Below are 13357 nucleotides of genomic sequence, written 5' to 3' on the forward strand. Positions count from 1 at the left end.
TCACCAGGTCCACCGGGCGCGAAGATAAGAAACAGAAAAGCTGAAATAAGAGAATTTCTTTCCAATAACTTATTACTATTGACACAGTATCGATATACCGTGGCATTGTTGTGTAGCGTAATATTATAGAAGCGCGGGTCGGCCTCCGATGACATTTTTTCCATTTCAGTAGTTCATTTCCCCCACCCCCAAAATTCACCTGTGGTCGTCATCGCATACTTTGGGAACCACTGGTGTAATCTAAAGATTATTTTTTTTTTTAATTAAATAGAAAGATGTAACATAGTAAAATGCAGAAAACTCTTGATTCCGCACTTTAAAAGAACAAATTAATTAATCTATAGATTAGCTATTACATTGTTGAAAGGGATTCAATCTTAATAGGTTAGATTTCTTAATATTCTGTTTAAACGCTATTCTGTTTAAACCCATTTGAGACCGATTGCATACCGTGTGTGCAATAATAATAATGAGCAATTATCAGTTATTCTGAGTAAAGTAGTCTTCGAAAGAAGAACTTTTTTTATCAATAGTATCTTAATAGCGTAGAGAAACAAAATTTGGCATTGGTTTTCATGCAGATAAAAAAAAACAAAACATTTTTTTTTATTTTCGAAATCTACATTTTTAGGAAATATCAATGCAGGAACCCATATATCTAATTCCATTTTTCAAATCTTTCACCAACAGTAATAGTATAGCCTTTTATTCATACCGCCTAAATGAAACTTATTATCTGAAAAAAAGAAAAAACTTAAAATGCAAAAAAAAAACGCTTTTTTCGGAATTTTTTTTTGATGACAGATTTTATATATTAAAAAAATATATTATACAATTTAAATTACATATATTTTAAGTAATTACAGTTTTTTTTTTTTTTTTTTTTTGAAGCGAAAATAGTGAAAAATGATTGAGCTATTGTAAATTTGTCGGAAGTAAAATTAAGGAAAATATTCTTTCTTTTGTCGTGATCTGATAGTTGAGTAGGAGTACATGAGAATGATTTGTGTGTGTGCGTGTGCGATATGTGCGGCGCTGCGTGCTTATGGCGTAAGTGAACAAAAGCAGAACGATCATACGATCAATTGTCATCCGAGAAGATTGGAAGTGGGGATTCGAAAGAAAAGAAAAATTAAGAAGAATAACGCTTCAAAAAAATGACGAAAGATGATAGAGAGGAATAACGCGTTTTACATATGAATATGTGTATGTATATATATATATATATATATATGGGGCATTCTACGTCAAATCGGCCACTTTTGACCCCGACCCCTTTCGATTTAGCTGAAAGTTTTTTATTCTATTCTACCCTATGAAAAGCAATTTTACGAATTTTTTTAAATTTTTTTATCAAACCCAAAAAAAATTATTAATTTTTGAAAAAATGGCTCTTTTTTTTTTAAATGGCTATAACTTCTTCAAAATTCAACCTATTGAGACATTTTTTTTTTAATTTTTGTTTTTAAATGTACTTTTCAGGAAAAAAATAGAAAAAAATTTTTAAATTATAAAATCCATGAAATGGATCTAGGAATCAAGGAATTAAATTTTGATTCAATGAAAATGCTGATGTTTGACCATTTTGTCTTTCATCAATAAGCACATTATGGACAGGTGTACAATCTATGTTTTTTGCAGGATGGTTTGAATTTTCAATGCCTTGATTTCTTTCCTAAAACATTATAATATTTTCATTTTAGATTTGGAGCAAACGTCATTATTTTCTTTTTTTTGACAATTTTATAATTTTTCCTAAAAGAAATTATTTTAAATAATTCACTTACGTCATTAATTTGTTTATATTTCTTGGCCAAAGAAGTCCTTGTCACTTTTATGGAGGGTAGAGGTAAAAGGAATCATCTGTATATATGAAAAAGTGTCCGTCGAAATGCATTAAATCAGAGTAGCGCCACATTAGCATCAGGGTAAATTTTAAAGGAAGCGCCAAACATTATTAGAGTAGGATTGAGAAATAAACAAGAAAAGAAAAACTTCCGCTAAGTTATAGCGCGCTTTGCAAAATCCTCATAAAGTAGGAAACAACATATAATGATATTTGGGGAACATTTTTTAACGTTTACTTAATAAATATTAAAAAAAAGTAAATATATAATTATAAGAAGAAAGAATCATATGTTATATAAAATACATAAGCAAATAAAAACAAAGAAATAAATAAATGAATGTGTTTAAAATTAGAGTACAAAAATTCATCAAGAGCAAAACGATAATAAAAAATTTTTCCCCTATAAGTAATCAATTTTTGCATCTAACAAATTTTTAGAATAAATCATAGAAACCTTTAATCAATTAATGTATTAAAACATTGTTATTCGCTATAAAAAATAATTTATTTCTTTCAATTAGCATATTTCGATATGCAAAAGCAGTCATAAGACGGACTGAACACGTAATAAACAATATAAATTAACAACAATAAAAGAGATAATGTAATATAAACATTTCCAGTAATAAATTAAATATTAAAAATTTTTTAAAATCACAAGTCTTAAGTCTGAGTTTATAATATGTTTTTTTTTAACGTATGAGTAATGATGTATTGCTAGTTAACAGTAATTTATCAGCGACTGAGTGAAAATAAAGTTAAATGGTATATACATTAACTTAGGTGACATAGAAAAATATATAAAATGGGAAGGTTCGATACAATTAACTTATAACAATTATTTAAGCAGTAACATACTTATACGGCTTAAAAATACTGCGATACTAATGTTAACTAATATTAGGTGTTCTGTGCTCAAGAATACATTAAAATTATAAAAGAATTTTTTCAATATATATAATTCTTACATTTAACTACTTAATATATGTAAGTAAACAAAAAGAATTTGATTATCATTTCATTAATAAATGATTTGAAAATTTCTTAATTTAAGTAGTACTGTATTATGTTGTAATTTGAATGAAAGAAGTTTCATAATTTAATATAAAATTATTATCTTTCCGAAATCAAAGAAATTATTTAACATTATGTACAAATTTTGTGCACATTAGAGTAAATGTACAAAAACTATTTCATTGGAAAAATAGATGTACAATTTATATGTACAAATCACCCTTGATTAAACAAAAACATTAGGAAGTATGTAAAATTATTTGATCTTCAGTCTTATTAAATACTGTCCAAAAATTTTTAAATCATTTTACATTGTCATAAAAAATAGAATATTTTACGATAAACATGAGTATATTGTCAATAACTATTCAATATTTTTGACTTATGTTCATGTAACGAGACTTCTTAATAAATTATCAAGTAATATTATGTTTGCATACTCTTCACAAATACATATATTAATACTGTCCAGTTGGAAATGTTTCCTGGTGATAATCAATTATTGATGTACTATGTAACCATGGAAGTAGTATAAATTGGGAGGCTTGCCTGTTAAACAAATAGATAAAATCGTTTTTTAATGTTCTTTTTTTCGAATTTAATAACATCTAATGAATTGAAAGTCATGAAGATTTAGTGATTATTAGACATAATACCATTTTACCATCGTAGAGTATTTGTACGTTGGTAATTTTGAAAATGAAAAACCAGTCGAGAATGAAATCAATTTTTCCCATAACCAATATTCTCAAATAAGATAGCATTAAAGACTACAGTGCACATTAAGATACTTGTAAATGATGAAGCAAAGTAAAGCAAAAAATCTATTTCACAAGTCAGATATATTCAATGCGTATAGTATCAAGACTTACTGATGGAATGTGAAAACTTATTATTTTATTATACAACATCCTTTAACGAAGAATAATATAACCCTTTGGAATTTCTCGTCGGAGAAATTATCGGATTTCAAATTTTTCCCGGGACGTACGATAATTTTCCGGCGTGTACTAGGGATCCTGTAGGAGGGATACGCCATGTACACTGCTGGGGGACCGGAACTCGATTTTGTGCGCGAATGATTCAAACATTAAAATAATTATGAAATAATGAGTTGCATCAAATACAGAAAAAAATGAACTATATTTAATGATAATTAAAAATTTATATTAAAATAGAATAGGTTACACGAAAAAATTATTATAAATTCATGCGGTCCCCCAAAATTTTCAGCAATGGCACATGAGCTGAATATGCATGGCGCATCCCTCCTACAGGATCCCTAGCGTGTACGATAATTTTACGCCCCTGTGTCGATCAGACGAACTAAAGTCTCTGAGATCACTGTCTGTTAGTCACATATGATTTCTGTTCTTCTTTAGATCTACATTTACGTTTATATAAAAGAAGGAATATTTTGGATTTGTTTTTATAACAAAGTAATACTATTATTGTCGAATTAAACTGTGCTAAAATTATTTTTTATTTATTTAGTGTAAATAAAAAATACAGTGAATCTGTTTAAGGCAACTAATGTCTTTAGTATAACAGAAAAACAAAAGTATCATAAATCTTTAAGGTTATAAAGACTTTGATATAAAAAGAATTTTGTTATTTTATACACAAATATATTTTTGTAAAGAAAAATGGCTCACTATAAAGGAGCTGCCAGTGAAGCTGGTCGTGCCATGCAACTCATGAAAAAACGTGAGATTGCACAGCAGGAAATAGAATTGAGAAAAAAGAAAATAGAAGATGATCTGAAAATTCATAATATAGAAAACAAATTTGCCACTCATTACAATGCAGTGGAACAGCAATTGAAAACATCTACCATCGGTCTTGTTACTTTGAATGAAATGAAAGCTAAACAAGAAAACATAGTGAAGGAACGCGAAAGAAAACTTGCCCAAAAAGAACAAGAAAAGGAACAAGAGAAGGAAAGAGCACTAGCTGCAAAGCAAGCAGAGAAAAATAAACAGAAACGACAAATACAAGCCTTATCGTTTAATTTGGATGAAGAATCTGAAGAATTAGACGATGAATCAGATGGAAATTCTGATAAGTCTGAAAAGTCAAAGAATGAGATTAATGGTCCAATTGTTAAAAGAATTAAGAAGAATCCTGATGTGGATACAAGCTTTTTGCCTGATAGAGAAAGAGAAGAAGAAGAAAATAGATTAAGAGAAGAACTGCGACAAGAATGGGCGCAAAAACAAAATGCGTTAAAGGAAGAAGAAATAGAAATAACTTTCAGTTATTGGGATGGATCTGGTCATAGACGTAGTGTCATTATGAAGAAAGGTAAGTAGTAGAAAGTATTTGTAATATCATAGTTTTGTATGCATTAATTTTAAATATTTGCATAAAATCAGTAAAAGTTCATATTAGTCAATATTAGTTATTATTATTTATAGGTAATTCGATTTATCAACTACTTCAAAGATGTCTGGAAGTTTTAAGGCGTGAATTTAGTGAACTCAAAACTGTAATGGCAGATCAATTGATGTATGTCAAAGAGGATCTTATCTTACCGCATCATTATACTTTTTATGACTTCATTGTCACCAAGGTATTTATTGTCACGATCTTTATATATATCTTTTAACATATACTAATATATGTTATACTTTAAGTATTGAGAAAATGTTCTATATATATTTTTCTTGTTACAGGCGAGAGGCAAGAGTGGACCACTTTTTACATTTGACGTTCACGATGATATCAGAGTTATGCATGATGCATCTGTTGAAACTGAAGAGTCGCATGCTGGCAAGGTTTTATTAAGGTAAGTTTTTTTCCTAGTAGTATATTTGTTCACCATATATAAATTGAATGTTATTTTATATGTAATAATAAACTAAATGTTTTGAATATAAGTAATGATGAAATAATAATGATTATTGTTATGTATATTTTAGGTCATGGTATGAAAGAAATAAGCATATATTTCCTGCCAGCAGATGGGAACCTTTCGATCCCACCAAAAGTTATGACAAATACACGGTTTCGGATAAAAACAAAAAGAAAGACTTAATAAAATAATGCATTGAAAGTTATATATAGAAGAAATTGAAATTAAGGAAATATTATATATTTGACACATTACCGAATAGTGTGGAATTGTATATATTGTGTTTAATTATATTCCATTGGCAATGGAAAGTGTATAGTCTGATAAAGTCCACATAGTTGGCAATGAATTAATGAATTATAATTTGAGTAGAATCTTGTAAAATGTGAATCATACATTGTCATCTTTTTCGTAATTGTTTATTTTTATGATTTTTCACTGTCTTCAAGGATAATTTGCAATAAAGATAGCGATAGAAATTTGTGATTTTCTAATGTTTAGAAATAATATATATGTTTTTATAAATATATTGTAAATATAATTATCCTAAGAGTTGATTTTTGATAAAATTAATTCATAAGCAATTAATCACGTTTTATAAGATTCTCCAGCATTAAGTTAATAACATTATCGGTTAAGATATTTGTTATGTAGTTATCTTTATTACTACATATTTGAGATAGAGGCACATGATTCATTTTAAATTTATCAAATTACATAGTTGCAAAGTATTCATACAGAATATGAATGTATTGTCATAACAATGAATTAATTGAGCCATTTACAGGTCAAAACGATTCATTCCAGAAAATTAATTAAGTTTTATACAATATTTAACAGCCATACAAGATTTTGTTAAGCTCATTATTACATATGAAAAAAATTTAACATCATTGAAGCACTTTGGTACTATTATTTGAAAAAAAATATAAACATGGAAGTAATTTTTGTTGCCTGTAAATGACTGAATCATAAGTTTATAAGATAAAATATTATCTATTTAACTTCAAATTTTCAACTTTTAATTTTTCTATAAATAGCAGAAAATACAAGATATTCATTTTATATAAGATATAATATATGTATATGCATATATAAGATTTCAAATGTATATTATTTCTTTAGAAGCCGCTGTTATTTGTCTTTTTTCATTACCGTCAGTTAATGAAGCTATAATTATTTTTGAATCTTGTAATAATTCAATTAGAATGTTTTTATGTACATTTTGTAAAGTATTTATTGTTGATAAATGGTTAACTGAAGCATTTATTAAATTTGTATTACTTGTATTTGATGGTAATAGCATATGTTTTATAGGCTTTTTACAATGTTTATGTGTAACACCATTTTGTAGTACCTATTGTGAGGGGGACCGAAAAATAATGTCGTTTCTGCGCGTATCAATTGCATTTATTATTTATCAGCTCATTGTGTACTTCAACAGCATGCTTGAATTTAATGTAAAAAAATGACATTACTTTCAGGTCCCCCCAATATTTGGACAATTTATTTTGAAAGTGGTGTAAGTCTATTTTCTCTTGTTTCGAGAAAATTAAAGGTTTTCATATCAATGATTACTCAATTTCTTTTACCGATCAATTTTAAATTGTACAAAACATGGACACTGTTTACGAAATTAAATATTAACTAAAAGTTTACATTAAATTAAGCATAAATAACGTGATATCTCTTTTTTTTTTTAAATGGACTTACACCACACTCAAAATAAACACGGTCCATTTTATAAAATATGACGCATATTATAAATTATGTAAAAATATTTGAATTGTTTATTAAAATTTTCTCACATAATTCATTTAATGATTTCTTTTCTTCATCATTAAAACAGTAAGGATTATTACTAGTGTGAATAATGTTGTCATTGTTATCAATCGTATTTCCAAACAATATTGCCATTATTTTCTTTTCATAAGTAATTTTATGAAACATTTTTGATCGATATGCTTTTAACTGTTAATAATAATATTTTTCATTATATTCCTATCAAAAACTCATTATCATCTAATAAAAATTCATAAAGAATTAAATATGACATACCATATTATTCTTTTTTGATTGACAAATTTCAGTTTTATGCATTTTACTTTGTTTAATTTTTTCTTGCTCATCCGTATATGCTTATTTATAAATTAGAGAAAAGAAAGAAATATCATTAAATAATATATTTATATATATATATAAATATATTCAATAATATATTACCAGATACGCCACCATATTCATTGTACAAACTAAAGAATTGTTGTGTATTTTCAGCTAATTTTCCAGTTTCAAGTGGTACGTTCTTTAATATCTCTTTCAATCTTTCACGATTTTTGTATTGACATAATAATGTTTCTTTCATCTCTGTCTATGTTAAGAATCATCTTAAATATACTTCGTTTTACTTACAACAATTTACTTATTGAAGTGAGTATGTTTAATATATTCAAAGTTGCAAAAAATATTTACTTCTATATTATTATCAAATTTTTTGATAGCAGTATCCAAATTCTCTATCTTCAATAATTCTTTTTTCAACTCCTCATTTATTGTACTAATGTTGTTCAATTGGCATTTATCAATATTATTTCTAAGATATGTTTTCCCGATGTTATCTTGATCATCTTGTAACAAAAGATCAGAATTTCAAGAAAACATTTGCAATTAATTTTGCATAACTTTAATTACCTTTAATTTGAAGATTTTCTCGTAAACGCGCGAAAAATTCACATTTTCGTTGATAATTTAATTGCGTTAATTCCTTTAATTCAGTTATTTCCTCTTGCATTTCTTTCGTCGATATATCTTTTATCAAAACAAGAGTATACACAATATACTAACATTTGTATTTACAAATAAAAACTAAGAAATAAAGCGAAGCTAAATGTAATTTCAAAAGTTAAAAATCACATGCGATGTGCTTTGAAAGATTTTGATTGGATTACATTAAATGAAAGCTGCCCAATCACAATTCAAGGACATATACTTTCGCAATGTCACGATTTATTTGCGGGAAAAATTTAAATTTCATTCGAAATAATTATCGTCGAAATTAAGATGCAAAAATTGATAATAATAAATATAATATATATATATATATATATATATATATATATATATATATATATATATATATATATATATATATATAAGATTGTTAACAAGATTAAGTCCTAAAAAATATTATCTCCGATGAAAAATTCAGTGTTACGGTTTTTCGAGTTTCGTGGTAGCAGCCTTTGCACCTGTATTAAGTAACCTAATGGTACCTCTATTAACTTTCCACGATATTTCACAGTCTTTAAAACTTTCTCCTTCTTCCTCATCTTGTGTCACATCCGAACACGACGTATCATCCGTCATTGAAACATTCATTTCCGATTCTATCGAACAATTCGATTGTGTATTTGGCGTATCTACTTTAGACGAATTGATTATTTCTATTGAAGGCATCGCATTTCTAATTTCAGAATTGCTATTATATTGTTCGGAAATTTCTTTCATATTATTCGCTACAACCCAATGATGTCTTCCACTGGACGACGAATTACGCGAATCATGATTCCTATTAGTTCTATAGGATGATCTCGAACATGTTTTACTATCCTCTTCATCGCTACTTCCTTCCGTACAAAGCTCTTCTCCTGATATCCATAATTCTTCTTCTTCCTATAAAGCAGAAATAATTCAAATCTTATTTTTTTGAGAATATAATGAGCCCAGTTATGTACAATTTAACTAAAAATTAATAAACTCAATATGGATCCAATTATTCATTTATTCCAAATTATTTAAAAATTGTAAATAATATTAATAATATTACTTAGTATTAAAAAACATTTTAAACAAGAAAAAATATATCTAATAGGAATAAAGCCATATTATTATTATTATTAAAATTTTCAAATTAAATTTACTGAAATTTAGATCATAGAAGATTATTAGCTTTCTGCATGATTTGGTTCATTATTAATAACCGATAAATCGGTGTCTATATTTCGTTGGTCAAATGGCGATAGGAGTGAGGAGTTTTACCAACAAAATTAGATAGTAGTGCAAATGTACTACTACAACACTATATTCTCAATATAACGAATCTTACGAACGATATGTAAGTCTGAAAAAGCAGGTCAAAGAAATATATATATATATTTTAAATTACGCGTCATCGTCTCACCTCCCTCTTTAATCTGGCAAGTTGAGACTGTATTGCCGGTTTCGTGAGATTATCTTTCCCCGTACGTTTTGTTGAATTTATAGACATATTCTATATATCTCCTTTGGTGGAATAATAGTTGTTTGTTGTTTTGTAATAGATGACCGAAAAAATAAGAGAAACTTAATAAAACTTGTATTAAATATAAATTATCGTTATAATATGTTGAGCAAATAAAAAAACAAAAAGAGGAATAAATTCAAAGATTGGCAATTGTTGGATCATAGTACACATTGGCTGTCTTTTTTAAATTCTTTTTTTTTATAGTTTTTCATAAATTTGACACGCTCGCACTAAAATAGAGTGATGCTGAAAATAGGATATCTATTTGCGGTCGACAAAGAGGACCAAGTCATCACTGTCTTCCTTTTTTTTATTTCCTCATCGAGACTACTACATTGGAGACTTTTATCTTTATCTTCATCTTTATCTCTTTCTCTCTCTCTATCTCTATCTCTATCTCTCTCGATGCTGAATACTTAACGCGTCTGCGTCCGTGATATTTTGCAGTGATTGTATATATATATATGTATCTCTCTCTTTCCTTTACATGCAATTCAATCGATTTCAAGGTATCGAAAGACCTTGAACTAGCGAATGTGGAACATACGTATAAAAGAAACCGGTTAATGTCGTTACGTTATATTCTCTTGATTAAATTCGTAATTATTGATATGATAATAAGCTATAATTTTCAATTAATTTATTCACTCGACGATATAATACGAAACGTTGAAAACGTAAGTTAATGTAGAGAAAAATAAGTCAGAAGAATGAAATAGTAATCGTCTACTTGTTCAAACAACGTTTATTGTCATGCAAAACGAAATTTATTTTTCACCGATGAACTTTCACGAAACACTACTTCGATATTATGTACGTTCAAGTTTATCGAATATTACAATTCAAATTGTTGACCAATCAGCACGCGTATTCGCGAGGAACAGTGATATCGTAACTTTGAAGGATTTGAATGGAAGAGAAAAGTCATACATATCTATTTCAATATTGATATATTGTTATCTTCAACGGCAATGCCATAGATATTATTCTAATATTTCTTTATCTACTTTCTTCTCTCTCTCTCTCTCTCTCTCTCTCTCTTTCTTTTATATCTTATTTTAAATTCTTTATTTCATGTTAAGTGAATAAAGAAAATAAAAATAAAAAAATAAAATAGAAAAGAAAGAAATATCGTAAGAAATATAAATCGTAAAAAGTAAATCGTAGCAAAATTAAAATAAGATTGTTTTATTTATATCAATATCACTTGTCATAAATTCCCGATTTATTGATAAGTTATGTTTTTCCAAATATTTCCCGGATTCTGTTTTTCCGATTCTGCACGTACAATGATAACTGGTGCCCGAAAACTACACACTGGCTTTGAAATCACGACAGCGGCGGCGCTTACGGGCAAACACATAGCTGGATATATAAATAAGCGTATCATTTCGCTTGCGCGGCAAACCGCGTTTCTACCGTTTACAGCCACTGTGCTCCAGTTTTCGAGTTCTTCTTATTCAAGGACGATTTAAGGCATCTACATTAAAGAGAGAAAAACAAGAATGTATTTAGTTTGAGAGAGAGAGAAATTTTTATAATATTATACAAATTAAATATAAGTAAAAAATAAAGAAAAGATAAATAAGAAAGCAATATTAAATAAATTACGTTAATATTTACAATCACGATGTTGTCGTTTGCTTGATTGAATTTGGATCCATATATGTGATATCTTCTGGAAAATGGTCCATGATAATAAATTTCTTCTCATTAGGTTGATCCAAAGTATTTAAATAACCAAACCAATAGATAACGAGACCAGGACCAAATCTATTCCAATAACTCAAAAATTGTTCCCTTATGTACTTTTGATGTATTTCATTATTGCCAAAACGTGCCTTTGATTCAATCCAATTCACTACAAAACCATTTACAGCGATAGGAACTTCTAATTTAAAATCTGGAGTTTTGTCATATCCTCTTGATCGTAAATGTTCTTCATTACGAAATGCAAAGTTCCTTTCTGTCAAATAATTCTGTAATTTCATTTCATACTCTTGACCTATTGAACTAATATTTTTCTTATTAATGAAATAGAAATAATATATTTTTATGTTGAATGCGAATGGAATACTTACATGCCCATAGCATCTGCTATCGGTCCATAAAGATCGTCATATAATATACACTATAATAAAAAATAAAACAGAATGACAAATATTATTTAAAGTTATTATTAAAGGAATTTTAAGAGGGATTTTACCAAATATACTTCATACGATAAATCTTTATCTTCTATTAAAGTTGTATCCTTAAAAAGTCTGCTAACATCTTTACGGGAGACTAAAAGAAAATAATGTGTATTTTTTTAAACTGTAAGAGGATATAAATTATAATTTATAATATTTTAATGGCAAATGTGTGAGCGTTTATATGCAAAAATATTTTACCGTTAGGGTCATCCTGACTGCAATGCTTTTCTAAAACATTACGTGCTAATAATGCTGGTGGAGCATCAATTTCTTTTGCCATCCTTAATAAGATTCCTACAGGTTCTCTTTTCTGTACAGATTCTATGTAACTGTAAATTACAAAACAAGTATATTAATAATGTATCTAATAATAATTCATAAGTAAAATAAAATGCAATTACTTTTCATAATAATTTTTATTGGGTCCAAACAATTTAGTGTGATTCATCTTCATTTTTTGCTGTATCTCTAATGATAATATACTGAATAAAGTATTAATTGGCACACTAAACAAACATAAAATGATTAGTACTTTCATTGAAATAGTTTTCCATAAAATATAAAAATATAAATTCATATGCATATATTTTATTAAAAAATAAAAGATATTACAAGTTTAAATATAAGGTTTGAAAATAAACAATACAACTCACTTGTCAAATTTTTCTCTTAACATTTTTGCACAGTCTTTTGATAATCCGTTGAACTTGTGAATTGAGGTTATAATCTCATTGTACAATTCGAGCTCCATTTTTTTCTTTATATTTATTATAAAATATAAATTCGAAACAAAATAAATGATATTTATAAGGCGTTCGTCGAACTTTGTAGGATTTTTGTTTACTGCTTCAAAAAATAAAGAAACAGTATTGCCAATGTATACAAATTTTTAAGCTTTTGTAATGAATTGATAAGATGTGCTAAATATTATGAATAATTCTAAATAAAGTAAATTCTTATGTTTTTTGGTATTATCTTTTAAATAACAATTATATAAATAATAAAATATATACGAGTTGATTTATTTTATGTTTTAAGGTTATCGTCAGTATAACCTGTATGGTGGGTAGAGGTAAGGAGTAACATCTCTTATGGGAGAAAATGTGAAAAAGTGTCCAGCGATTTCTATAAATAATAGTTCAAAAACCTTTCAGAATGGCGCT

The 13357-nt window shown here is 27.3% G+C and overlaps 2 protein-coding genes across 2 annotated transcripts; one reads left to right on the forward strand and one right to left on the reverse strand.

The window, feature by feature from the left end:
* Positions 1-4272: 4272 nt before the first annotated feature.
* Positions 4273-7251, forward strand: LOC107072437 (protein FAM50 homolog). The gene is made up of 4 exons (XM_015332366.2): positions 4273-5167; positions 5281-5435; positions 5539-5651; positions 5785-7251. The coding sequence occupies exons 1-4, from the start codon at positions 4510-4512 to the stop codon at positions 5906-5908; spliced, it is 1050 nt and encodes a 349-aa protein (XP_015187852.1). The 5' UTR covers positions 4273-4509; the 3' UTR covers positions 5909-7251.
* On the reverse strand, positions 6358-13262 carry LOC107072438 (CDAN1-interacting nuclease 1). The gene is made up of 7 exons (XM_089171419.1): positions 12848-13262; positions 12596-12700; positions 12393-12523; positions 12206-12285; positions 12081-12130; positions 11628-12012; positions 6358-9389 (listed from the first exon to the last, which is right to left on the reverse strand). The coding sequence occupies exons 1-7, from the start codon at positions 12943-12945 to the stop codon at positions 8928-8930; spliced, it is 1311 nt and encodes a 436-aa protein (XP_089027545.1). The 5' UTR covers positions 12946-13262; the 3' UTR covers positions 6358-8927.
* Between the last annotated feature and the right edge of the window lie 95 nt (positions 13263-13357).

This window comes from Polistes dominula, unplaced genomic scaffold (genome assembly GCF_049000335.1).
Source record: "Polistes dominula isolate Pdom_NZ unplaced genomic scaffold, Pdom_raw_medaka contig_246, whole genome shotgun sequence".
In the NCBI taxonomy this organism is placed as follows: Eukaryota; Metazoa; Arthropoda; class Insecta; order Hymenoptera; family Vespidae; genus Polistes; species Polistes dominula.

Bases quoted from the DNA above. Each gene is read 5' to 3' on its own strand.
- LOC107072437 (XM_015332366.2), top strand. From the start codon at position 4,510: ATGGCTCACTATAAAGGAGCTGCCAGTGAAGCTGGTCGTGCCATGCAA. The intron at 5,168-5,280 runs GTAAGTAGTAGA...TATTATTTATAG, and splicing joins TAGTGTCATTATGAAGAAAG to GTAATTCGATTTATCAACTA. The intron at 5,436-5,538 runs GTATTTATTGTC...TTCTTGTTACAG, and splicing joins ATGACTTCATTGTCACCAAG to GCGAGAGGCAAGAGTGGACC.
- LOC107072438 (XM_089171419.1), bottom strand. From the start codon at position 12,945: ATGGAGCTCGAATTGTACAATGAGATTATAACCTCAATTCACAAGTTC. The intron at 12,131-12,205 runs GTAAAATCCCTC...TTTTTATTATAG, and splicing joins TATCGTATGAAGTATATTTG to TGTATATTATATGACGATCT. The intron at 9,390-11,627 runs TGATTGTAAATA...TCTGCTTTATAG, and splicing joins TCAAGCAAACGACAACATCG to GAAGAAGAAGAATTATGGAT.